Consider the following 24,592-nt stretch of genomic DNA (forward strand, 5'->3'; position numbering starts at 1 on the left):
AACCAGGCTTTATCCTTCTTGTCTGTCCTGCTCACTCAGACCTCACAGGAAACCTCCAACTCCCCTCACACTCACCTTCACTTCCCACACTTTTTACCTTCGCACACAGTCCCGCCAACTTCGCTGAGTCTGACCAGAGAGGATGGCGACATCCGTGTGGAGAATGAATGGGATCTGCAGGAGGATGGCGGGAATTCTGGTTCTCTGCACTCTGTTGATTAGCAGTGAGTACTCTTTTCATTATTAATAATAGTGTCTTCTTTTGCAACTTTTATTCACTCCACTCAAGATTTAATGCTGTGTATGGAGAGGAATGGTTTTTACTATTTCTTTTGTCTCAAACATTGTACCAACATAGTAGTAGTTTGGATTTGGTGTAATCTGTTCTACCATGAGGTTGCACATATATGCAAAGAGGCACGTTAACAGTGGGGTAGCTGCAGACACAAAGGGTCTGCTCAGGAGCGGAAAGTTGCGGTTGAGAATCATTATGGCTTATACTCTGCAGCACATTTGGGTGGAGCTAATATGTGTTTGAATGTATATAAGGTGATTAGAATCACACACATCACAGTAAAATATAACATCACTTGTGCTTGTTGCTTTTCAAAAGTATTTCCAGTTAGCTTGAAAACAAATGAGTGTATGTGAGCTGCATGTGGGCTACATGTGAGTAAAGTGACCACATAACACATGTGAATCCAACACAGAGTAAAAATAGTCCCCTCAGCAGCGCTCCCTACAGATTTGCAGTACGTGTGTGTGGCTGTGCGTGCGTGCAATTCCGTGGACGTGTGTGGACTCTCTGGGCAGTCCACTCCAAAATCAGTCTGAGGCCTGATGCTAATTGCAGGGTGATGTATGGCTTGGATGGTGCTGCTGCCTCGCCGGTTGTAAAGCAGGACTAGTTCTAGTTCAGCCCAATGTAACGACTTCTGCAGAGCCCTTAGGGCCCATCTATGGGCACAGCAGCGGTAAACGTTTTGGTGTGACCTTGAGAAGACTAGGAGGAGGATTCCAGACTGATGGAAATAACTAAGGGATTACTTTAAAAGGGAAAAGATCATGAGATGGCTGAGCATGTTCGCAGTTTGTGCAATAAAACGGCAAACTCTACCACATACTGACTGCGTCAGCAGCTTAACAGATGGTAATTAGATTTACATGAAAATCTAATTACTCTGGGCACTCCCCGTCAAATGAAGTCAAGACACTTTTTTGTTTACATAGCCCAGTATTACTAATCACAAACTGGCCTCAAGGTGCTTTGTTTTTCATTCAGCATGCATCTCTATGTACCCCCTAATACTCTCAAAATGTAATGACTGAGAACTAATAATCAACCAGATAGTCCTAGTTTATTAGTTTTGTGGAAAAAAAACAACTCATCTTGTTATATTTGTATTTAGGACTCATTCCAATAATTGGTTTTAGCCTCAACTAAGTGTGACAACAGCTATGACCATCTTGCCATTTGCCTACCAGGCACTGTTTAACTTTGATGTCTAAGTTCCATAGAGATCTCCTGTTTTAAATGTGTACAAACAATACAGTGATTACCATAATCAGTGACAATGAGTGCAAACTTTTTGATTTTAGGTTTTTAGTTGAAAGCTTCTTGTTGCCACTTTAAATATCACAAGGGTGTTGTTTCAAGTCCTCTGACCCCTCTTCAGTTCTTTACCACATGCAACAGCAGCCCTGCCCTCACACAGACCTGATACATTGCCACTCATGTCCAACTGGCACTGTGGTGTGAATCTCCAGAGGCATGGTTGCATATTGCTCAGGAAAAAAAAAAGGGACATGCTTTAACTCATTTAAATGAATACAATGAATTACTGAATTTTCAAAGCATCTTTCCAATAGGAATATTGTGTGTTGTTCATTTGTGTACTTTTGTGATTCTTCCTGTTTTTGTTTTGATATCATTTGCAGTTCCACCCCCTTAATGCCCCTTCACAGCCCAACAACCACCACCATCACCAGCCAAGTCACAAGACACAATCTGTGGTTTCATTGACTTCGTTTCACTATAAAGGCCTATACAGCTGAAGTGGTATGCGGGTCAGAAGTCTGGCTCTGACGTCAGTACTCCTTCAAAGACAGATTTAATGTTTCATGCTTCATTCCAGTCGTGTTGATATTTAAGAATCCTTTTTTCCATCCACTCTATCCAGATGAACGTGCAGATTGTGCTCCACTGCACATGTCTGGTTCTCAGTATGAAATTGTTGTGGATTCGGGAGGTTTAATCAATGCTGCATCTGATTTATCAAAGGCAAATGAGAGAGGCCGCTGATCTCAAGCTTTTCTTAAAAACATGACAAGAGAAGAAGCGGACCATTAAACTCTTCTTTTCTCTCTGATGTGGAAACCATGGAAACTCATTTTCCAAAGACCTTGGACTTACCACCCAAACAGGCACATTTATGAAGCCAGGTACTATGCAGTGTTGCTTATGGTGGCGGAAAAATGTTCTGCACTGGGCATAAGTGAGCATCCATGTAGCCTCATGACACTGGCTGCAATAAATGAATAATGTCGATCGTCAAATTCTGTCGATTCATTGATTAGTGAATATGGTAATTAGAAACATGGTTGTCACATATAAACAATCCAGTCATTCCAACTCTCTGGCACTTTTAGTCTCTACTTACACTTCCCATGGTTGTCATTCAGTAGTTATGCAGGCGTGCAAATATGTAGTGCTGAAATGGCCATGGACTGCAATGTTCAATGATGTCATTCCACGCCTCTTGGAGTATGTTATAAGCTCTCCCTCTCTCTCTGTTTCTCTCTCTCTCTCTCTCTCAAGATTTCAGGGGAAAACCCAAGCTTTAAATCTGCTCTGGAGGAGTAGGAGGAGGAAGGGAAAAACATCTTGTCTTGCTTATTTCAGCTTGTCATCTACAATGACTCTTTCTGTTGCTAAGTCAGGGCCTCAGGCAGGGAAGGACACGGCGTGACAATTGCTGTTAGAGAATACCAAGCATTAAACCAGGATCTTCACTCTTAGCTGGGAGATTTGATCGGCATATGCTTGTGTGCACAGGTGCAAAACCATCAAAGTTCAGACGATATCCTTTATATCACACGCTTATGGCCCTCACTAATACTAATTCAAAATGACATCGATTGTAACGGGTGATTCAAGACAGAAGAAGATAAAAAAAAAAAAAAACTCAGAGATTTCTTTATTCTGAGGAAAATGGGCGAGAGAGCGTAAAAGTCTTTATTGATGTGCCCATGCACACAAATTCTCAAAGCTTTGTTTCTCAGACAGCAAGCTTTGCCCTGCCAACGCAAACATCGGCGGAATATTGCCACTCTGTTTCTCATGGCCCTCAGTTATTGACCAGCATTCTTTCGGTCTCAAGTTGTGATGGTGAAGTTTGAGTCACGTCATCTGCTGGAGGGTGTGGGTCGTTTATATAAACCTTGGCAGATAGCGGCCTTATGTCAGGCTAGGGTGTGCGTCCACTTGGGCCCGAAGTCACGGCGGAGGAGCCACGTGAGCTCGCGGAGTAATTAAACCTGGAGCCTGGGTTCTGTCAAACTGCCAGTCTGCTTCAGTGATCTCTGCGTGCGGAAGCCAAGTCGGGCTACAGCTGAAATCATTAAAAGATTCAAACAAACACCGCCTGTCATCAGTGTCTGTTCCGCTCCTCCTCGTCCGCTCGCCCTCATCAGCGCCAACCCCATAACAAGTGGGGTGCGTTTTAAAATGCGTTTCTTTTCTCTGATTTTTTTTTTTTTCCTTTTTTAGTCAACTCTGTTCCAAAGAAAACATATTAATGATAAGAAAACAGAACCACCGTCGCCACAAACTAAATGATCATCCAGGAAAGGAGGCTGACTTGGAGAAACAGATCGTCTAGCAACAATATTTACGTAGTGAAACAGTCTTAATGAAAAGCAGGAGCTGTGCTAGCATTGAAAATCTTCCTTTTCCAATTACTGCTGTTCTGGTGAGCGTATTGTTCCTTGTTCCCCTGGCACCCTGCTGCAATTTTACAGCTGTTGGGTTTTACCAGCATAAAGAAGGGGGGGGGGGGGGCTCTCCTTCTGTTTCTCCTTCATTTTCAGCTCTGAATATTTGGCGCTACAAGCTCTGCACTGAGGCAGAAAAACTCAGATCAAAATCGCCCTCATGTTCGGCTAATGAACAGCCCAGAGATTAGTGTGAAGTCCAAAACATGAACTTGGAAACACCATCCTCGTCTTGTGTCAAGCTAAAACTGAAACTTGAAAAACAGCTTTGTGATCGCTTTCACACTACGGTTATGATGTCAGGTCAATCACCAGCAGAAACCCATATGCGCATAAAGCACATAATCTATGCTGGATAACCAGGCTGGGCTGTCCTTAAGAAGGGGTGTACTGTTTAACCAGGGGGAATAAAAGCTCTTAATGAGCCTTCACCGGGGCTTTATGACTGCCAAAATAATGGCTCCTGGTAATTAATGTTCAGTAAATGGCATGTTGTTGAAGGCATACTTTAAACATCCTAATTGAAAACACAAGACTGTGCCCTTTTTGCTGTTTTTGAAGCTCTTAAGTTCTTATGCTATTCACTTCTCCACTGACGGGAGAAGTGAATAGCATTGACCATTTTGCAATACAGTGTTGTGCTGGGAAACCTCTGGACCTGACATTCATGTGGATGTTACTTAGACATGTACCACCCACCGAGACCAGACCAGGCACCCCCACCCCATAGCAATGACACTCCTTGATGGCAGCAGCCATCCCCAGCAGGATGCAGCCTGACACAGGGACACACACACAAAAACAGTTTAACTCAAAAAACATGAAAAACAGCACAAGGTGTTGACCTGGCCTCCAAATTCCCTACATCCCAAACTGATCTAGGGATCCCAAACTGATCCCTAGATCAGTTTGGGATGTAGCCGTGCAAGTTTTTATTTGATCAGAGAAACTGCAGACTTTATCTCGCTATGATTTCTCCATCTTCCTCTCCCACTTCGTCTCCTTAGCCTCAGTCCTGTCGAAGCCAGATTGTTCAGGACCATAGACTTCGATGTCCTTTTACAGCCTCTTTCGCTTCACAGTTTCTTCAAACAGCAGCTGGAATCAGTCCATGGTGCACATCTGCTGACGCTGATTCTGACACGGAGACGAGAGCCGCTAGCAGCCTCTCGATGCAGCTGGCGTCTCTCGTTTCTTATCCAGTAAGAAAATGGACAGACCGTTTTGGAAACACAGGTTTTGAGTTTCATTGCCCTGCTGAAGCTATTTTAATGAGTAAATTAGAAGTCATATAAAAACACTGGCTACTATCAATCATAATGGTGGTGGGTGGGTGGGTGGGGGGTGTCATTCTCTTCTTTCTTCCTCAAGGCCTGCCCAAGCCTTGTAGTAGGCATAAGGATACAGAAAACTAATTTTAATACTTTCACCAACACACTACAGCGCCTGTGCTAAATACCCAGGCAGTTGTTGCACTTGCGCTTGGTGGTGTGTGCTATCTGCAGTCCCCAGCATGTTTGCCTCTGTAGTCCGGAGAGCTCACCGCGTGCCGTGTGCTGTGACAGCCACATCCTGCCATAGGATGTGCATGGATTACATTCCAAACCTGTTGTTAATTTTTTTTCTTTTCTTTTTTCACCTCAAAACTATTGCGTGTTTTGTTTAAAAACACCAGGGGCGTAGGTAGGGAGGGAAAAGTCAACTTTTGCCACCCGCCTGTGCAGAAACAAAAATAGTTCTCACGTTCAGGGTTGTGGCTGGTGTACTCCAGGGATTTCTTTTTTTTTTTTTTTTTCGAGACGGTTAATAGTAGAAAAGTGAGTGGTTTTATGGCTTCATTTGGTGCTATACACAAGAACGGCATTGTATTTATTTTTATTTACGTAACCCCAGAAGCCAGAGAATGTAACATTTACGTTACGCCATGCAACCACACTGTTAATGAGAGGATAATTTGATTGCAGGAAGTCCTGCTACTGCTCTGTGTACAACCAGCCAACAAGTCCAACTATTGAACTAAATCACAGAAAATAAGTTTAAAACATAAATGTAAGAATTCACCATTTGATGTTCGAGTCCCTGCGATTGAGCTCCCAAATTCACTCCAAAGAAATATGGGACTATGCTGAAGTCGTATGTTTCTAGGAGGGGTAGAAAGTAGAGTGAGGGGAGACTTTGGGGTCTTTTGTGGACATCTGGATAAGTAATAGAAGGTGGGTGTGGCTCATTATTACATCCAAGGTGTTGTCCCTGCAGTCTGGGTGGAGGTCAAACCCAAGTCCCAAGATTTAGGGCTGAGGCTATTTTGCATGATGATACCGATTTCACAGTGCAGTGCATATGCAGGGAGGGTAGGATCTCCCTAAGGAGACGTACTGCAGCTGCACCACTCCCCCCCCTTCAGGCCTCCTCCCCAATGTCTCCGGGGAGGAAGCAGGCCTCATCCTCAAATACCATAAGTAAAGGACTGCTGTCCCCTGCTCATGCTCTCTGACTGCGGCCACTTAATCAGGTGTGACAGTGTTTGTTTTCGCTGTAATTTCCTCATTCTGTCCCACCCTAAATTGAGAAGCAGGAATAGCAGAGATGTTTTAGGACGAGAATAGGAAGAGCTGTGAGGATACGGGACATGATACGTTTCTGAGAATGAGACCAGATAGCACAGTTTAAAAGACCTGCTCAAAACCTGCATATCCAGATGATTAACACGGAAAGGATACAGGTTTCGCTGTTTTTCCGAGCATTAGTTCTATTAGTTAATACTAAATTCAAATATTGCTGGAGTCAACACGTGTGCACCAGCTAATAAGGACATGAAACAAACATTTAAAACCAACTAACGTCCGTTGAAATAACTGGTAGAATTTGTGTGTGTTCCTCTTTGTCTTACCCTAGTAATTGCAGCCTTTTAGACTGATGACTGTATTCCCTGTAGACAAAGCTATGAGTTCTCTAGATGTGTAGTTGCAGGACCGTGCTCAAGGAATTATGTTGTTGTATCTGAGTTGGGGAAGTTTTTTTTCACCTGGTGAGGAGGAGGTTTGGAAAGAGGTTGTCTGGAAGGAAACAACCAAAAACACAGGATTGTGTTCATAACAATTTGAGTGTGTAAATGGATGGTAATACAGGGCCTCCTCCTTCCACTTCATCATCTCACCTCCCTTCTCACCCTTGAGTCCTCTGTAGCCTCTGTAGAAATATGGAAATAAGTCATTCACCGCCTGAGATAGAGGCAATCCAAAATAAGTGAAGAGGATGTTCAATACATGGTTGTCAGTTTGCACTAACGTCCACTCTTAAGGCTAATTGTTTGTCCCTATAATTCACTGCAGTCAGTTGTGAAATTCAATTCATTGCCAATGGATTGTGGCTGCTGTATTTTTGGACCTGACATCTAAAATGCTGGCAGTGAAGTAGCAGCAGTTGGGTCATCTTAGATACCACCAGCTCGGTAGCTGTAACACACACCAGCAGTAGCATGTAAACAATGACTGCTGGGGTCTTGTAAATCTTTCTAAACAGAACAAAGCGCTTTTCAGTAGCTTTAAATATGTAGGCGGGCATGGAGCTGGAAGGTGCCTGAAGCGTCTGCCAAACTGCGTTTGTCATTTCCCGGTTAAGTTTGTGCCTTTGTCGTGTCTTATAATTGCAGTTGATTTGTCCGACCACAGGGGGGAAAAATGCAGTCTTTGAAATGTCGCTCACCATCCCGGGCCCTTACTCTTTAACCTATGATTTTGTTCTTCCGGCATGGCTGCACACCTCTTCAAATGCTGGAACACCCAGGCTGAAGAGCTTTAAGGAGGACATCCAGGGCAGGAAGTTCACTTGTGGCAGCCCAGTGGTGAAATGTGTAGTGAAGAGCAAGATTTACTTGAACCCATAGGGTACAAAATGTGCAGCCCTGGCCTTCTGCTCTGTGAACCCATCTGAAACTCTCTAGAGAGATCTGTGTTTACGGAGTGGAACTGTTATTTATGTTTATCCGTGTTTGTGTTGAGACTGGAGGTTCTAAGGCTTCATGTTGATGCTGGGGGGCCTGGCTGGAAATACAGTGAGATTTTTCACACGGCTGTCTGTGGAGTCTGTGTCCACAGTGGCGGAGTGTCGTTACGTATAAAGGTACGACACACTGCATGACGTTTTACATGAATGTGGTGACTGTTTTTTAATCATAATCCAAAAATCATAAATAATACATCGGTCCCCCGTCCACATGTAAAATGATTCGCTCTTCGTCCATCGCTAATTTCCTAAAAATGTTCTTTCCGTCACCTCTCTCCATGGACAGTGTTTCCTCTCACTAAATTATTTGAGTAACTCTGTGCTTGCACCGTCATCCCAGTCAACTCCGTCAATCGCACCTACTGGTCGTTGGGTCAAAGCTCAACGCCTCAAATAAGTTGCCATTGAAAAAAAAGGTCACACACTTCGTTGGATCGCCTTTAGCTTTGATTACAGCATGCATTCGCTGTGGCATTGTTTCATCCAGTGTTGCATTAATTTTTCACCAAGATCTTGTATTGATGATGGGAGAGTCTGACCACTGCACAAAGCCTTCTCCAGCACATCCCAAAGATTCTCAATGGGGTTAAGGTCTGGACTCTGTGGTGGCCAATCCATGTGTGAAAATTATGCTTCATACTCCTGAACCACTCTTTCACAATTTGAGCCCCATGAATCCTGGCATTGTCATCTTGGAATATGCCTGTGCCATCAGGGAAGAAAAAATCCATTGATGGAATAACCTGGTCATTCAGTATATTCAGGTAGTCAGCTGACCTCATTCTTTGGGCACATGATGTTGCTGAACCTAGATCTGAGCAACTGCAGCAACCCCAGATCATAGCACTGCCCCCACAGGCTTGTACAGTAGACACTAGGCATGATGGGTGCATTGTTTCATCTGCCTCTCTTCTTACCCAGATGCCCCCATCACTCTGGAACAGGGTAGATCTGGACTCATCAGACCACATGACCTTCTTCCATTGCTCCAGAATCCAATTTTCATGCTCCCTACCAAGTTGAAGCCTTTTTTCCAGTGAGCCTCACTGATTAGTGGTTTTCTTTAGGCTACTCAGCTGTTCAGTCCCAATCCCTTGAGTTCCCTTCTCATTGTATGTCTGGAAATGCTCCTACTTTCACTATTAAACATAGCCCTGAGTTTTACTGTTGTTTTTCTTTGATTTGATTTCACCAAACGTGTAAGTGATCACTGATCATGATCAATCAGGATTTTTTTCCAACCACATTTCTTCCTCAAAGATGTTGGTTCCCCACTATCCTTCCAGTATTTAGTAATGCCTGAGACTGTTCTTAACCCAATTTTAGTAGTTTCTTCAATCTCCTTAGATGTTTTCTCTGCTTGATGCATGCCAATGATTTGACCCTTCTCAAAAAGAATAACATCTTTTCCTCAACCACAGGATGTATCTTTCGACATGGTTGTTTAAGAAATGAGAAGCTACTCATTGCATCAGTTGGGGTTAAATAACTTGTTGACAGCTGAAAGATAATCACCCATGCAGTAATTATCCAATAGGGTTTTTTTGGCCAGGCGGTGTATTTTCATCCCACATTATTGCACTATTAGACATAGCAGCTCAACATGCAATTAGCTGAAGGCTCTCGTACCCACCTCTCCCAGTTAAAGTGCAACACACACACACACCGTGTGACTGGCTTTGGACGATGTTCAGCCAGTTGACGCCATCGTCAAGATATAACACACAGCGGGTGGCAACCATATGTTGCAAAGCTTGCTCTACAGCCCTGGATACAGCAAGGTGGCCTTGTGCCAGCTGGGCAGAAAATGATGTAACTCTACCTTTTGTTTGGGCTGATAACATGCCAAAACGAGCTTGGCGGTTAGTCCGCAGTGTGTTAAAGTCAAATATGTTTATAGCACTGCAAACACACACTAAAACTGAATCCACTTCAAAATGTATGTGGTGATTTACTAAATAGTGCTCGTGGTGCACCGAACACATGTTCCTCTGATTGCAACATAGTTTTGGTTAGATGTTAAACTGTTTACACACTACATCTTCCATGTGGATGGGGAGTGTTTAGAAATGACGGCGCAGGATGAACTGGACTACAGTGTTTTTATAAGCAGGGTGATCTCTGATAGGGTTGTTGCTTCAGTTTTACTTCATGGCCAAGGCCAGGTGGGTGCTAGCTTTAAACTGATAAGATGTCTGCATGTCTGTGTGTGGCTGTAGTAAAACAAGGGGCCCTCTAACTGAAAAGGAAAGTTTAATAACATTATCCTCTTGGTTAGATAACTGAGTTCAAGTTTGCAGTTATCTGTACGTATAAATCAATGTATTAATGGTTCTGTCATCATTTGGATCTCATCCTCAAAAGGTGATTAAACCAAGGCTAGTCATTCATCCTTCCATTTACCTCACGTGAAGTTTATTTTTTTAAAACCTTCATTTGTATGAAAAGTATTTGCTCCACTGAACTTAATCCTAAGATTATTACCGCAACAGGATCTCTCCCGGAAGATGTGTGGTCAGGAGGTCATGAACTTTTGACTGAGTGGTTCATTTGCATAGATTGCAGACAGTGCAAATCTGCCCATATGTGATTACTAATTAGTAAGTGCCCTTGAGAACTCGTGCCAAATTGATTTGGCATCTTCAGGCTGGGCATGAGGTTTGAATCACGAGGACAAGCTGTTCCAACGAGCTCGCTGCCCTGACCCTATTCCCACAAATATTCATCACTGAGCACTGACTTTACGTTTCCTCCCAAGAAACCATACATTTTCACATAAGAACAATGGAAGAAATGGGATTAACTGATAATTCAGAATCCAGATCACAGCAAGTGTGCATACTATAACAGAAGTTGTTCAGGCTGCGAAATGCTCCTACACTCAGCCCTGCAGGATGAATTTATCCAACGTTGACAGAGTGAAAAAAAGACCACTTATTCCAGAGTGTTCAAATGTTATTCTACGGGGTTTAGCTCTTTTGCTCGCTTGTAAGCTATACTCACCAGGTTGACGTATGTTTACTGATGATAACAAATCAATCAAATGTCAAATAAATCTGCAGAAACTTTCAGAAAATGTTTCCATGCATAAGTATCATTATAGTTCACAAGTCTCAAGTTTGAAGCACATCTAAACAAATGTAGGCTCAATCCGTGACTCAATTTGTAACAGGAAGCTAACCAGCTTCACCGATGGAATCATTATACTTCTCACCTGCATAAAGACAGAGCCTTCACATTGTGGGTGGCACGGCTGTCTGAAGTTTGTCGGACTGCTCAAATTGTGACAACGCATGTGGAGCAGATGCCGTTATCTATGCAGGGATCAAAGAGTTTATACGCTGATTTTTCTCTCCCTTTGTCTCTGTTTCTCTTCGTCTATCTCCATTGTAGGTGAGGTGATGTGTCAAGATGGCACAACGATAACTGCAACAGTTGCAGCCACCACTGATGGTGGGACAGGCGCTGCGGTCTCGACTGTCACTTCCGTCGTCACTTCTGCCCTGGATGTGGTCACTCACGCTGCTGTTGATGTTCCTGATGCTGCTGCTGCTGCTGCTGCCGCCACTGCTGCTGCCGCTGGTGCTGCTGCTGCTGGTGCTGCTGCTTCTGCTGCTCCTGGAGATGGCACCATCCTTGAGACCAGAGTAGACATCTTGGTGCCAACTGGTCCCCCTGTTGTTGGCGGTGACAATAAAGGATCTGAAATCAGTGGCATCCCAGATGTGTCCAACACTGTTAAAGTTGTTGTGGTAAGTGTCTGGTGTCTGGTGATAATAACGTCACACGACACAAATAAAGCATGGTATGCTGTGTGGCATTTTGACAGATATTTTTGTGAAAGACGCCAACTTTGTTTTGAAGCGATATGTGTTTATACTGAAGGAGACAAGCAATATGTGCAAAGCAGCAGTATTCTCTCCTGACCCTCATTTGTCTCGTCTGCCATAATGTCTCCACAGCCTGACGTGGTGTGTGTTGGAAAGGAGGACTTGCCAGAAAGTGATGCTGTCAAGGCTGTAGTACATACAACAGACTGTGTGAGTACAAGTTTGTACTTTACAATAGTAGTGCAAGAGATCCATCCACCAGCAATTCTACATCCATCTTTGTATAATTGTGATGTTATAATAGCCCACCCATGCTTTTTTTATGCAACTACCAATAGTTGTTGGTAACTACTGGTATGCATCTACCAATAGCTGCAATTTTTGTCATGTAACATTTGAGACTGCAGTGAAATGAGAGGAGAGAGATCCCAGTTACCTTTGAGTGACACATGCCTTTTGCGAAGACCCTTATCTGACCCCCTACACCTTGCACCCAGAGGAAGCAGCTTCTCGGGTGGAGGAAGTAGATGAATATGTGTTTTAACAGCTACAGTTGGAAATATGGCCCTGATAAAGGCAGATCTTTTCTGAGACATTCCTCAACAGTTGTAAATCTTGAGACTGTGTCCCTGGCGGGAGACAAATGGAGTGGAGGGCTGATGTTTCCTCTCTTGCTCTGGGGTCCTCTAGACCAATGGGTGTGGCTTCATTACCTAGGTTTTTCATATTTCAGATAGACATTAATACATATGTACTGTACTGTGTGTCTGACAAACAGCTATCCTACTCATAGTTCCACTGCACAGCATGTCAGCCAAGGTGTAAAGAGACGAAGCAGCAGGTCTGATCCCAGTCCTATGTATTAGTTATCTGGGTCTGGGTCTGTAATGTAACATCTGTAGAGCCAGGACCATCTGCAGAAGTAATCTGTAAAACCCAACCTGAAGCTAAACATGTAATACACTGCCAAAAGCCATGGCCATCTCAAACTGATTATCTCAAACTGCGTGTACTGTTCAGGGAATAAATGAATGCTAGGAAAGACCTTGATAAACCAATAGAAGTCAGTATGAATGGTGCAATTTTAAGATCACAAAAATGCTCAGAAGTAGTGGGGAAATAAGAGTTTCATACCTCAGTAAATCCATCACATATGGTGTTCTCTTTCTTCATGCACCACTGTGGTATCAAATTAATCTTTTGTGTTGTTAAAATGCATTATATGCAAATCTACTGCTAGCTCATCTGAGCCTCAGTCATGGGTGTAGGAGGCCATGCAAGGTGAAATGAGGCCGGCTGTGGGACAATGCAGGATGCGACTGCTCACGAGTAGCAGATGGAGAACAGAATGAACTCCCTGGGAGTGATTTAGCTGTTTGAGTCTCTTGCTTCTTGCCTCAAAGATCTTGAGCGTTACAGCCCCGTCCAGCTGTGGGCCCACTCCCAACGAACTGAGGATTCGGGGTTTGCTCATAGGGGTCCTCTGAGATTACTGAGAGCTGTCTGGATCACATTATGAGAGAACGAAGAGCGCTCCCAAGTTACAAACCCTGGGGTTGTGCAAGGAGGTGATATCATTATTAAGGGTTAAGAGGGGGAAAAAAACAGGGTGTGGTCAGCAAGTTTTCCATTCAGCTGCTTTTTGCCTTCGAGGCAAAAGTCTGTGTGGAAAATTTAAAAACTTGATTTGATAATTCTGTGTATGTAAACCGTACACAGAGGATGTGGAAACTGATGAGACCTTTGCACGTTTAGTTCATGTTACATACATACTTCACATAACTGCTCTTCAAATATGTACTGTGCAATTCTCCTTTACATACGACTCCTTTCTTATAGGAGGCAACTAAGCGCATTATTATGGACAATGCTGCACCCTGGTGCGAAAAGGAAAACTGTAATCTAAAAATCTTCCAAGAGGATAACACAGTGTCACTAGCTAGCAGTGATGGTGAGTACTGATGATATATAATAACATCTACAGTTTTATTTATGTGTGACCCCTAAGCTTATCATATATTCTTTTGTGGAAACATTGACAGTTTGTCTAAAATGTATTTTTCCCTGCAGCTTCGCACAGCACTTTGGCTTCAGCCCTCCAGAGTGAACACTTGAAAGACAAGGTAAGTGATTTGATGGTGTGGAAGGATGGCTTTACACGTATCTAGATTTTGTCTTCTCTCAAATTCAAACACACTTCTTTTGACCACAAACTCATCTCTTGTACTTCTTTGTAGCTGGGTGTGACAAAGACCGAGACCCCATCATCATCCAGTTCCTCTGTGTTCGTGGGGATACTGGTCACTGGTCTGCTATGCGCTCTTGCAATCACCGTGGGTTACTTCAAGTGCCAGCGTAAGACTGAAACCAAAGGAGCAAGGCTGGTAGGTTTCACACTCTCTCTAAACAATGATCAAAAATCATTGCGGTAATTTGTTCATGTAAAATGAATTTTTTTTTATCATAGCAAGTAATTTTGCAGTTGAGTATTATCATAAATATAATACACAACAAAATTTTTCCAACGTGTGTTGGTCAGTGTTTGCAACCGCAGTCCTCATTATGGGTTCACTGACATTATGAACGGATTTAAGGTTCACTATGTGCAACATCTGACATCAAAACAGCACTCTTTCCTTTGGAATCGATGCCTGCCAGTGTTTTAATTAGGGAATGCTGCTGGCCAGCCATCAGAGAGAATACTCAGAGAAAGAAAGAGTGCATCTCATCCAGAGACCCACGCCCTGCTCTATGTTGCCTCGCTCGTCTGCAGAGCGCACACTGTTTCGTCTACTGGCCAGACACAGCTGTATCACTGTAGCACTCACGATATCACATGACAGGGACCACATAAGAGGGCGTGTTTGTGTGTGTGTGTTTAGAAGCTGGAAAGGTGTCTGTCTGTCTGTACCACTAGCAACATCACATAATCGAAACCACATGGCAGGGTGTGTTTGTAAGTAATGGTGGGAAGACGTGAGAGTAAGGATGTGTCTGTGTGTCTTTCTGTGCACTGCTATGTCTCATTGAGAAATTTGAACACAAAGTGTCAACAGCGGCAGATCGAGACAGAGAAAAATACAAGTTCGAGTAAAAATTGTAACAAGCATCCTGATACCTGGCAGAAATATCCCCTTTTGCCTTTTCATAATAAGCTGTTCATTCGTGCTGTGTTTGCAGGCAGAGGAAGCCTATCCGGTAGATCAGGAGAATCAGGGCAACACTCTCGTATCTGTGGCACCTCTCAACCCCCCTCCTGAAACCGAGGAGAAACCCAGTGTAAACGGAGAGTCCCCTGAGGCGCCCAAGACCGAGCCTGCTCCCCCTCCCACCAACGGTCACTCCACCACCAAGACGGCAGACACCGAGCTGTGAAATAGTCCAAAAATAATTGCATCCCAGGAACTACCCCCCACAAACGCTGCCTACCATACACACACACACAAATTCACACACATCTATGCAAACGCACCTCCTCTTCTGAATCCACCCCTGCCATAACCACACAGAGGCCACAGCAAAGTGGACATCAGGGACTCGAACGATCTCCTACATATTCCAATCTTCCTGCCTCCTCCCTTGGCTGTGCGCCTCAACAAACATCAGGAAAACTAGTCTGATGATCTCAGTAGTGGCAGAAAGGAATGACGTTGGTGATGACGAAGGCTCAGTCCCTGGATTGTTGACGGCAGCTAGGCTGGAGGGACGGGCCTTTTTGGGTGTGAAGAGAGAGTGTATTTTAGCATTAATCAGCACTGGCTCCCATGATGACTGCAGCCTCTGGAGTCAGAGTAATGTGCTGTCAAACCCAGCACGTCATCTGGTTTAAAGCTCCCACCAAACCCTCCACTAGTAAATAAGCACATGAATGAAAGTGTTCCTCATTTTAATGTAAAGCCATAGCAGACAAAGAAGAAATAAACCACACTGCCTTGAGATCTGTTTACAATCTTCTCAGAGAGAAAATACATTGGGCTCTCATCTTGTACGTCAAATTCTGTGTGTGTGTGTAAATTCTGCATGTGCAAATCCTGTGTGTGTTAACATATACTTGCATCTGTATTGTGCATGGTATGTATATATATGTGTGTCGGTGTGTGTGTGTGTGCAACTGAGCTCCCCTTGCTTACTGTATGGTATGTACTGTATGTGCGCTAGATGTGAGTGAATGAATGTGCATGTGACATTAGCCATGTAAAAGTGTACAGTTGTTCAAAACGATGGCTCACCGAGTTGAAGTCAGTCCCCGTGTTGGGGTGGAGGAAGAAGAACTGAAGTTCTAATTGCGCTTTTTCCAGAAGAGACATCTGCCGCAACATATTCTGTTGTGATCTATCACAAAGCCTTTTCACTGACTGCTCGAGCAGCAAATTCATGAAGTCTTTGCACGCAGAGCCTCTTCCCGTCGGCTCCGGCCGTCCATTGTCATCCGTTACTCTCATTGCGATATACTGTATATGCTTGTCTCGCTTTTATTCTCTGTATCCACACTTGCTATGTTCATTGTATTTGCTAAAGATTTTCATGTCATAGCTCATGTTGTACTACAGTTTATACTTTGTGGCACACTCACAATATTCGATCTTGGCCATATAGCAATAAGATATATATTTAAGGGCTATGACTGGGAAACGAGCATCTATTGGGCTTTTCTTTCTTTTTTTTTTGTTCTGTAAATACGGATGGCATTTGTTTGTACTGACATGGATTTAACACATATGGAAAGTGCAACAGTTTTTAGATCATTAAAAGGACAAAAAAAAAAACTGTTCTGGTATACAAATGGGATGTCTCACATTGATTTCTTTTGATCCATTTTGTATCCTTTCATTGCTAACATTCCAATGTGACATTTTCATTTTACTATGATCCTGTAGTTTAAATTGGATTTAACATGAAAAAAAAATAAAAAGTCAAAATGAAATAACTTGCATTCAGCCTCATTTTATTCAACAAAACATTGTGATGGGGAGAGGAAATTGTGGTTTTTTAACCACAGAAACATGCGTGCTCACACAGTCCATACATGTGTGCTCTAACACACGGAATTTAAATCCCATACAGCCCATAAGGTCACACAGCTGGTTTACATAAGCAGTAGTAATGACATCACTTCACACTGTTTTGTCTTTGCAGCTTGGGTGGGGCAGTGAAAACATCCCCCAGCTGTCTTTCGTAAATGGCTTAGGACGTGTTCATGAAGTCAAAAGCCGGCCTGGCGTCAACCCACTATCCATCATCGTGTTCATATATACGTCTTTAATTCCTATGCTGTCCCTCTCCACCATATGCGACTGTGTGACCTGTTTGTTTCCCATCCATTCACGCCCTTCTCTCATCACAAGATCAGGTCCCGAGTGAATTCTTACCCTCCACGCCCGACATGGGAAATATTTCCTCAAGGCCGTTTAGCAGCGCTGTTGTCGCAGTAAAGTCACAACTTAAAGCCAGTGCAAGAAGCACAAACCGGGCACATAAATACACTGGGTCAAATGTGGTCACGTACAACCTGAGACTGGCCAACTGCTGCTCAGTGCAGATTTAGAAGGTGTAAATCTCAGAGGACGAAAAGATTGCTTTATGTATGTATGTACAGACATGCATCCCTGTCATGTGCACCTTGTTTGACTTGCTGAGATCATTGCATTTTATACAGTATTTAGTTTAAAGAGAGTAACAGACTCCACCCATGTGATAATATCAAGTTAAATTCTCTTTTGTCAGCTTCTCACTTACCCATTCCTCTGGCCATTCCTTCTGTCAAACACTTTGGTTCAATCATATGGCATATTCATAAAGCCCATAACAGTATGTAAGCATGCAGATAATATTTGTCCAGGTTATGAGATGTAGTAGATCTATTTTTTCTGCCGCCATTGACCACGTATTATGAATATGTACTTAATCTGTGTTCTTTGCAAAAAGAAATCAACAGGTTATATATCTTTCTCTGTTCACAGCAAGGTCTCGATTGTGTTTTGAACACTTTTCATTTGAACTTTTGTATATGAAAGATATAACAACAGACACCGTTTTTTTAAAGGGCGTTATCTCAAATTCTGGAAAAAAAAATAAAACCAATGCTGCCCGAATGATCATATGCAATTAGTCTAAGTGAATACAAATATTCACTTTATCATTTGGCTTAACCGACACTGTAAATTTTCCACCCATCGGCCCCTGAAGCCCTGCAATACAACACCTCTTCCGCAGCTTTTCTTCAGTGCCACATGAGTCCACTAACTCCATCCCACTCCCCTCCCATCCTTCATCCCATCCAGACCTTTGTTCCTCCACCCTTCTACTCCTCCATCCAGCCAAGAGCAGTGTACGAGCAGTGGAATCTGGGATTGTGAACAAAACTCAGCTGGTTGTTTTTATAGTGGGGAGGCTCCCCCCTCAGCGTAGCTACAGCTGCCAGATACGTCATGCTTTCCCTCTCCGTGCCAAAGCCCACCCCTTCTAAACTCATTGATGGTGAGATAATATTGGGTGGAATGGGAGAGTGGGAGAGCTCACAAGGGACCGAGCGAAATCCGGAGGTCAAAAGGTGTGGTCTGCATATTGAGCACATAATGAAAATTAAAGACTGATAGACGCTCAGGTTCATGAAGAGGTTACAAAAATACCAGAGAGCTATTAGAGTTCATTAGCACTTAAAATATGTTTTGAAAGATTAGGGCAAAATGTTATGTGGAACTCTCCCATATAAACAACATATAAACCTTCGAATCTTTTTTTTTTGTGCTACTCCTTCACAATGTTCAGTCGCAACACAATTTTCTCCTTCTAAAGTTTCCTTCATTAGGAGAATTCACATTACGACATGACAGCGACTTCAACCATCTGTGCAATGTTTTAGCAACAGCAACATAAACTCTTATCTTCCTGCTGTAAAAAAATGATTCAGTCAAGTGATCATTATGTGCAGTGAAATCTTACATATAAGGTAAACATCATCCCACCTGCTGCAAGTTCATGACATTATCATGACACTCATCACTAAAGACCTTCAGAGAGACCTTTAAAGATTTGTGGCCACTTGGAGGCAGCAGAAACAGGCTGTAAACACAGCACTACCTGCAAACTTCTCTTATTTTCCTTAGATTTGGCAAATTCTTGAGCCGTAACATGTCTTCATATGGACAATTAGTCTTCACTCGTGTTAACAGCCATTAGGGGAACGTAAGTTGAACATTGACAACTCTTTTGCCTCTATTTTTGGTCTCCACTAACTCCTGATGGAAATATTCATTCATTCATTCATCTTCTGTAACCGCTTGTCCTGTGAAGGGTCGCGGAGGCGCTGGATCGTCTATCCCAGCTGTCATCGGGCGAGAGGCGGGGTACACCCTGGACAGGTCGCCAGTCATTCGCAGGGCTAACACAGAGAGACAGACAACCATTCCCGGAACCTTCTTGCTGTGAGGCATCGGTGCTAACCACCATGCCACTGTGCCGCCGCTGATGGAAATATTAACCAGGGAAAATAGCCTTTTTGTATTTCCTGGAGCACAGAGGCAGCCTTTATCTTAAACAAAAACTAAATGCTAATACTTTGCCTGTCTGCTATTAGGTGCAGGTTTAGCAGAGATTTGGATAAAGTTGCCCAAACTGATGAGAGCAGTAAGAGTGAGCATAAGGTTAGACTGATAAAAGCCGAAACACTGTTCTAAAAGACACTAAAACTCTGCTGGTGTTCCTCACAGGGAAACACTTTCACATAATATTTATTATATAATATAGTTATTGTAGCCACGTCTACATAAATGTTTGTAAAAGGACGGCTGTAATTTAGGGACATTTCAAAAAAAGAAGAAGAGATCGTATACTCACGGGAAAAGGTAATAAACTTACAGGTGGTTATGTCAACTTAAACTCAGAGTAAAAACATGTGTGCTGATAAATTATATAAAGGTTCTGTGCTGAACTGACTGCATTTACAGATCTGGACATGGAAAGGAATTTTGAGTACACAAAGCTATAAATTTCCTGTAACTATGGATGAGTGCAAACAAACATCTTTTCACAACTAAATGCATTGGACAGTTTAATCTGACTAAAAGAGTTCGGCGAAATCAACAAAGTAGATGGCCTTGCATACCTTACCTTGATTTTTACACCGGCTGAGTCACACACTGCACAGCTACATTTGACTTGGACAGGAATCGGAATCCATGCAAACAGCCAAAACAGATCCCTTACACGATGTGTGATCAAAATGGATAATATACGGACCGTAAATCAAATCAACAGGGCTATATAAGCTGTTGCATCTGTTAATGAGCAAATTCTCCTGTGGACGGTATGAATGGGTGCCTAAATGTGAAAAGACAAAGTTTCCGAAATTTTAGAACTTGTTAAAATGAAATATGTTTGTGAAGTCAAAGCAGCAGCAGTAGAGTTTTTCTCTCACTGGGAACTTCTGCATGAATGCAACAGTATGCACCTCTGTAGGATGGATGATGCATGGCAACAGGAGGGAAATCTAATATACTTTTTTTGTTTAATAAAAACAAAAAAATGTGCATCATTAGAAATACAGCATGCAGTTTTAAAGCTGGGATCCATATTAAGGGAGGTGTCCTTTGCAAGACAAACATTGGGTTCTGCTAGCTAGCTAATGTGCACATATCAGAGAATCAATGACCAGACTCACTCACTGATTGGTATTATCCAACCAGATGGCCATGTCAAAGGCCAATCAGCATTTAATCAGTTCGTTCATGACAATACTATTCCTAAAATGCGGGTTTAAATTATATTATATTACTATTGAGTTAACTGAGGGACTGTGCCGCATTATAAAAGTAATGGCAACACTTACGTATGAATAATTAAAACGGCAAAAACTCACATTGTGTCTCCATAGATACTCGGACAACAACTAACAATGGAAACTTGGATCGATATGCCGTCTGTTTCCTGCACATTTCTCCGTGCCGTTGCTGCCTATTACCAACATCTGCTGTAGGAAATAATCTGGAAAGCATCGACTCCACTTGTTTCCAGTGATGCATCACAGAAGGCACATCACACCCTTCAATGCAATGTTGTAAACATGCACACAGCTGATTGTAGTCTAATTGCTATTTACCAGATCTGACATCAGCTCTCAGACAAACTGCACAATAACACTCCATCATTGGTCTAAGTTACCAAGCTAGTTAAAATGTCTGAGAGTAGTTTTCAAATTATTTGCAACTAAAATGTAACCAATTTCAAATAAGCAAATGCAAAACACTTTACAGGAGATTTATTGGTCCTCAATGTATACTACGGATGGAGTGAAGCAGAAGAGAGTGAGGTGAGTGTGATATTGTAGGGTTAGGATGCCCCCTGCTGTGGCCTTAGGGGCAAAGTCAAACTGAAATGAAACAAAGAGCAAAGCACATAATATAGTACAATTTTAGAAGTAAGTTCTCATTTTCATGTTCCAACAAAAATTCTAATGTATTCCACGTTTCTCATAAACATTATGTGAAATAGTCTGACCAACACTACTAAAGTCGCTAAATTCTGTTGCTGCAAGTCATCAAGGTTGTTTGCATCTGTTAAAATGTTTTTTCAGCACTGAGCATGAAAATACTTGCAACCTGATGAGCAAGATTTACAAAAATGTATGCTCTGTTCATTCGTAGAGGACACCATGTGCCAAGCCTTGTGTGCTGGCAGAAATGTTCTGTGTCGATGCGGCCCAGCTACTTGAACCAAATGACCCTGAGTTATTTTTGCTAAACAAAATAGGCAGTAATAAAATTGCACTTCAAAAAAAAGAGGCAGGATAACGTTAAAATTAGTCTTCATAGATCTGTTTTTCAGGTTTTTTGAGTTGTTCCTAAATCATTTTTGTGTGTGTGTTTGTGTGTCAGGCTGCATCCTGCTGGGGATGGCTGCCGTCATCAGGGAGTGTCATTGCTATTGGGTGGGGGTGCCTGGTCTGGTAAATGTCTACAAGATGGTCAGTGTTATTTACTTCTCCTGTCAGTGGTCACAATGTTGTGGCTGATCGGTGTAAATAGTTACTTCAAAGAAATAATCATCAATTAGGAGACTTGTACTTAATAAGTAAATACTTATTTTAAGACTATTAGGCGTGGTGCTATAATGCTTATAATGACACATTTCCATTAAAGGGGAACTACCGTTTTTTACAACCTGGACCTTATTTCTGGCATATAATACGATTGTTTACTCACCTTTATAACTTTGGTGTTATTTGGAGTCCTTCGGAAGATATTTAGCTCCAGTGATTGGGGCACCGAAAGGCAGTCTCTATATAACACATTATTTGCCACGAAACTCGTTCATTTCACCAATATTTTGTTATGATACGCTAGTGCTATTCCCCGTTCAGTCTGGAGTTACCTGTTATCTATTTGGGGACGTGCAGCGGTTTGTTGTTCTTTGACCAGCTGTTCCTCTCTCTGCCTCCGCATCCTCCTTTCAACAAGCTCCTCATCCGTATACTCTGGCTCAAAATGTTAAGGACGTCCATCATAAACAAAGTCGTCGTCCACAACCTCAGAATCGGAAAAAAATATTCAGCCATTATTTAGAGGCTGCGTTTTGGTGCCCCGATTACTCCCACTATATGGATATACGCGGCGCTCTGCTGGAGCTAAATATCGTCCGAACGACTCCAAAGGACACCATATGCCAGAAATAAGATCCAGGTTCAGGTTATAAAAAATGATAGTTCCCCTTTAACAGATATTTTGTTCAAATTACAGACTGTCCACATGTCACTGGTCCTACAGACAGTAATGATTTGGATTATTGCTTTTAAATAATAAATACCACATATTACAATGACATATTAGTATATATGCAATTGCAGTCAAAATTATTCAACCCCCAAAATGTACAAACTAGTAGCTGGTTGCAAAAAACATCTCAAACTATTTAAACAGCTCAACACAACTAACATTATAAGAGGATTCACCAAATTCAACATAAAATGCCAACTCTAAACACTACTGCAGCCTCAAAATGAATCATGACAGTCATCTTTAGTACTTAGTAAAGTACCCTTTTGCTGTTGCGTGATACGTAGCCAGACAACAGCTTCTGGCAGCATTCCTGGGGACAAATCTTAGCCCATTCCTCATTGGCAAAGGCCTCCAGTTCACTAATATTCTTGGTTTTGGATGCTGCAACCACCTTTTTCAAATCCCACTAGAGATTTTCGAGTCAGGCAACTGTGATAGCCACTCTAATATCTCCCAGGGCTTCTTCTGAAACCAAGCATTGGTGGACTTTGAGGTATGCTTGGGATCACGGTCCTGTTGCCCAAGTTTCAGCTTCTTTAAAGACGGCATGACATTTTCTCCCAGGATTTCCTGATACTTGATTGAATCCATCTTGCCCTCCACACGCTGGAGGGAAAGATGGATTCAATCAAGGCCTTTCAATGTATGTTTCATTCTTCCTCGTCCAGACATACTGCTGATCCATATGCCCGAAAAGTTCCAGTTTTGTTTAATCGCTCCATTAAACAGAATCCCAAAACCTGTTTGGGTTATTTATATAGTTCTGAGAAAATTAGAGCTGACTTTTCTTGTGCTTTTGGTCATTAGTGGCATACGTCGTGGAGTTCGGGCATGAAGCCCTTCAGCATTAGGTATGTGCCTTACCGTGGAAAGTGAAACCTCAGTGCCTGCTGTCACCAAGTCTTGCTGCAGGTCTTTTCCTGACAGTCGAGGGTTTTTGGCCACCTGCCTCCTCAGAACCCGTTGATAGCTTCCTCTTTCTGCCGCACCCAGGTAGTGTAGCCACTGTTCCTTTAACTTTAAACTTGCGAACTATATGCTTCCGACTCTATCTCTAGGATCACCTAGTGCCCTTGCTAGCATTTTGTGTCCTTTTCCTTGTTTGTGCAAGGAAATAATCTCTTCTCTGAGCTTTCTGGACAATTCTCTTCACTTAGCCAAATTTCTTACATGCAATCAAATGTCACTGTCAACAGTTCAGGCATTTGAGGTGTTCTCTCTCAAGCACACATGATGCAAATAATGAATAAAGCTCCTGATTGGGTGTGCTTTTGAGTGGAGACCACACCTGATTTGCAAAAGTGTGCTCTTATGAGGAATACTATTCAGATGAATAAATAAACCTAATTTGCAGTGGGGGTTGAATAACTTTGATTAGAACTGTGTATGTATGGAAACGTCCGTGGATCACAAAATCAACAGCAACTGTGTTGTTATTGATCTTCCAACCGACCGCCTAACAAATTAATAACTGATCGTGAAGTTAGAATTTTCTAGAACGCAGGCGAGTCTTACCCTATGAGCGCTGTTAGACAAATTCACCCCCCAAAAAACTTTAAAACACTAAAAATAAATTGCCTATCGTTTTTGATTTCGTGTGATTTCCCCATTTCTGCGGGTCTGCAGCGACAAAAGACAATACACTCAACTTTATATTTATACTCAACCTGGAAGTTTCGATCCGACGTGACTCCTCCCGCTTGGCCTGGACTCTCTCTCTCTCCCGCTCTGTGCCTGTTTGTAAACATGCGTCAAAAGCACGTGATCCCGTCGACGCACTTCGTATCGCCGTCCAATCAGGAAACGGGGGTGTGTGCTAGTGGGCGTGGCCCAACTGTGTTGCTGCGAAAATGTCGCGGGGCACGGGTTTTCATTAGGGCAGGGGACCACTCTGGATTCAATAACAACCAGGAGGGTGATGGGAGAGTGCAGCAGCGGTGACGGAGAAGTAAGAGTGAAGGTCTGGAGGTGTTGCGAAGGAGCCGCTGTTGG

At 42.7% G+C, this 24,592-nt stretch overlaps 1 protein-coding gene across 1 annotated transcript; it reads left to right on the forward strand.

Moving 5' to 3' along the window:
- On the forward strand, positions 1 to 24,249 carry cd34 (CD34 molecule). The gene is made up of 7 exons (XM_084553853.1): positions 1 to 224; positions 11,392 to 11,750; positions 11,961 to 12,038; positions 13,668 to 13,779; positions 13,899 to 13,951; positions 14,066 to 14,212; positions 15,009 to 24,249. The coding sequence occupies exons 1-7, from the start codon at positions 143 to 145 to the stop codon at positions 15,201 to 15,203; spliced, it is 1,026 nt and encodes a 341-aa protein (XP_084409979.1). The 5' UTR covers positions 1 to 142; the 3' UTR covers positions 15,204 to 24,249.
- Positions 24,250 to 24,592: the final 343 nt, after the last annotated feature.

The sequence above is a fragment of the Chelon labrosus genome, assembly GCF_963514085.1.
Source record: "Chelon labrosus genome assembly, chromosome: 10".
NCBI lineage: Eukaryota > Metazoa > Chordata > Actinopteri > Mugiliformes > Mugilidae > Chelon > Chelon labrosus.